This window comes from Ceratina calcarata, unplaced genomic scaffold (assembly GCF_001652005.2).
Source record: "Ceratina calcarata isolate Rehan_Ccalc_2016 unplaced genomic scaffold, ASM165200v1 scaffold1974, whole genome shotgun sequence".
NCBI classification, from domain to species: Eukaryota; Metazoa; Arthropoda; class Insecta; order Hymenoptera; family Apidae; genus Ceratina; species Ceratina calcarata.
The window spans coordinates 3532-4148 of record NW_017141315.1 but is presented as its reverse complement, the minus strand read 5'-3'; the positions used below and the strand labels follow the sequence as shown (position 1 = coordinate 4148).

Sequence of the window (617 nt, the reverse complement as noted above, 5' to 3'; positions counted from 1 at the left end):
CTATTACTTTTCATAGTTCTCGTTTAGAATTTATTTTATTGTTTTTTATATTATTTATTTAATATTACAAGACACTTTCTGACGAGGGTAATTAAAGGAATACATGGACGTATATAGGTACATTGTACGCGTTAGCTAAGGTAACTATCGCACTTTCATATTTTTATCGACTGGTGATGATATTTGAAAATGTCAAGGCCCTTTGCCGAACGGTGAATGGCTGTTGGTAGAGAAACAGTAAGCACCGTAACTGAAACAATGCGTGTGTTATAAAACGTACTGTTAGATTGAAATTAAGAATTGAGAGGAGAGAGGATTTATTTACAGATTAGACGGCGTGGCGTCTCCGAAATACACCTCCTCGCTGTCTTTCTTGTACTCGATTATGTTCTCGAAGCACTTGTGTCCTGGGAATGATTTAGGATTCTTCAGAGCCTCAGCCCAGATCTTCACGGACCTTTGGTGGCTGCATAATTCTTCCACGTCATGCACAAAATTCCATAAAAAGTATTAATTAGAGGATATTCGAATCATGATGTAAAAACATGTCAAAAATTAATAAGTTCTTGGAGTGTAATATAATATGCGTGTTCGGATTAAACAATAGGTCATCGTAC

At 36.1% G+C, this 617-nt stretch overlaps 1 protein-coding gene across 1 annotated transcript in view; it reads right to left on the bottom strand.

Annotated features, from left to right (window-relative positions):
- Positions 1 to 24: 24 nt before the first annotated feature.
- The window catches only part of LOC108622016 (pancreatic triacylglycerol lipase-like), a gene marked incomplete at its 5' end in the record, with an annotated part of 2359 nt that continues 1766 nt past the window's right edge, over positions 25 to 617 (bottom strand). Inside the window, 2 exons of the mRNA XM_026811170.1 lie at positions 25 to 250; positions 326 to 497. Of these exons, the coding sequence (XP_026666971.1) occupies positions 193 to 250; positions 326 to 497 (230 nt within the window). The remainder of the gene's footprint in view (positions 251 to 325; positions 498 to 617) is intronic.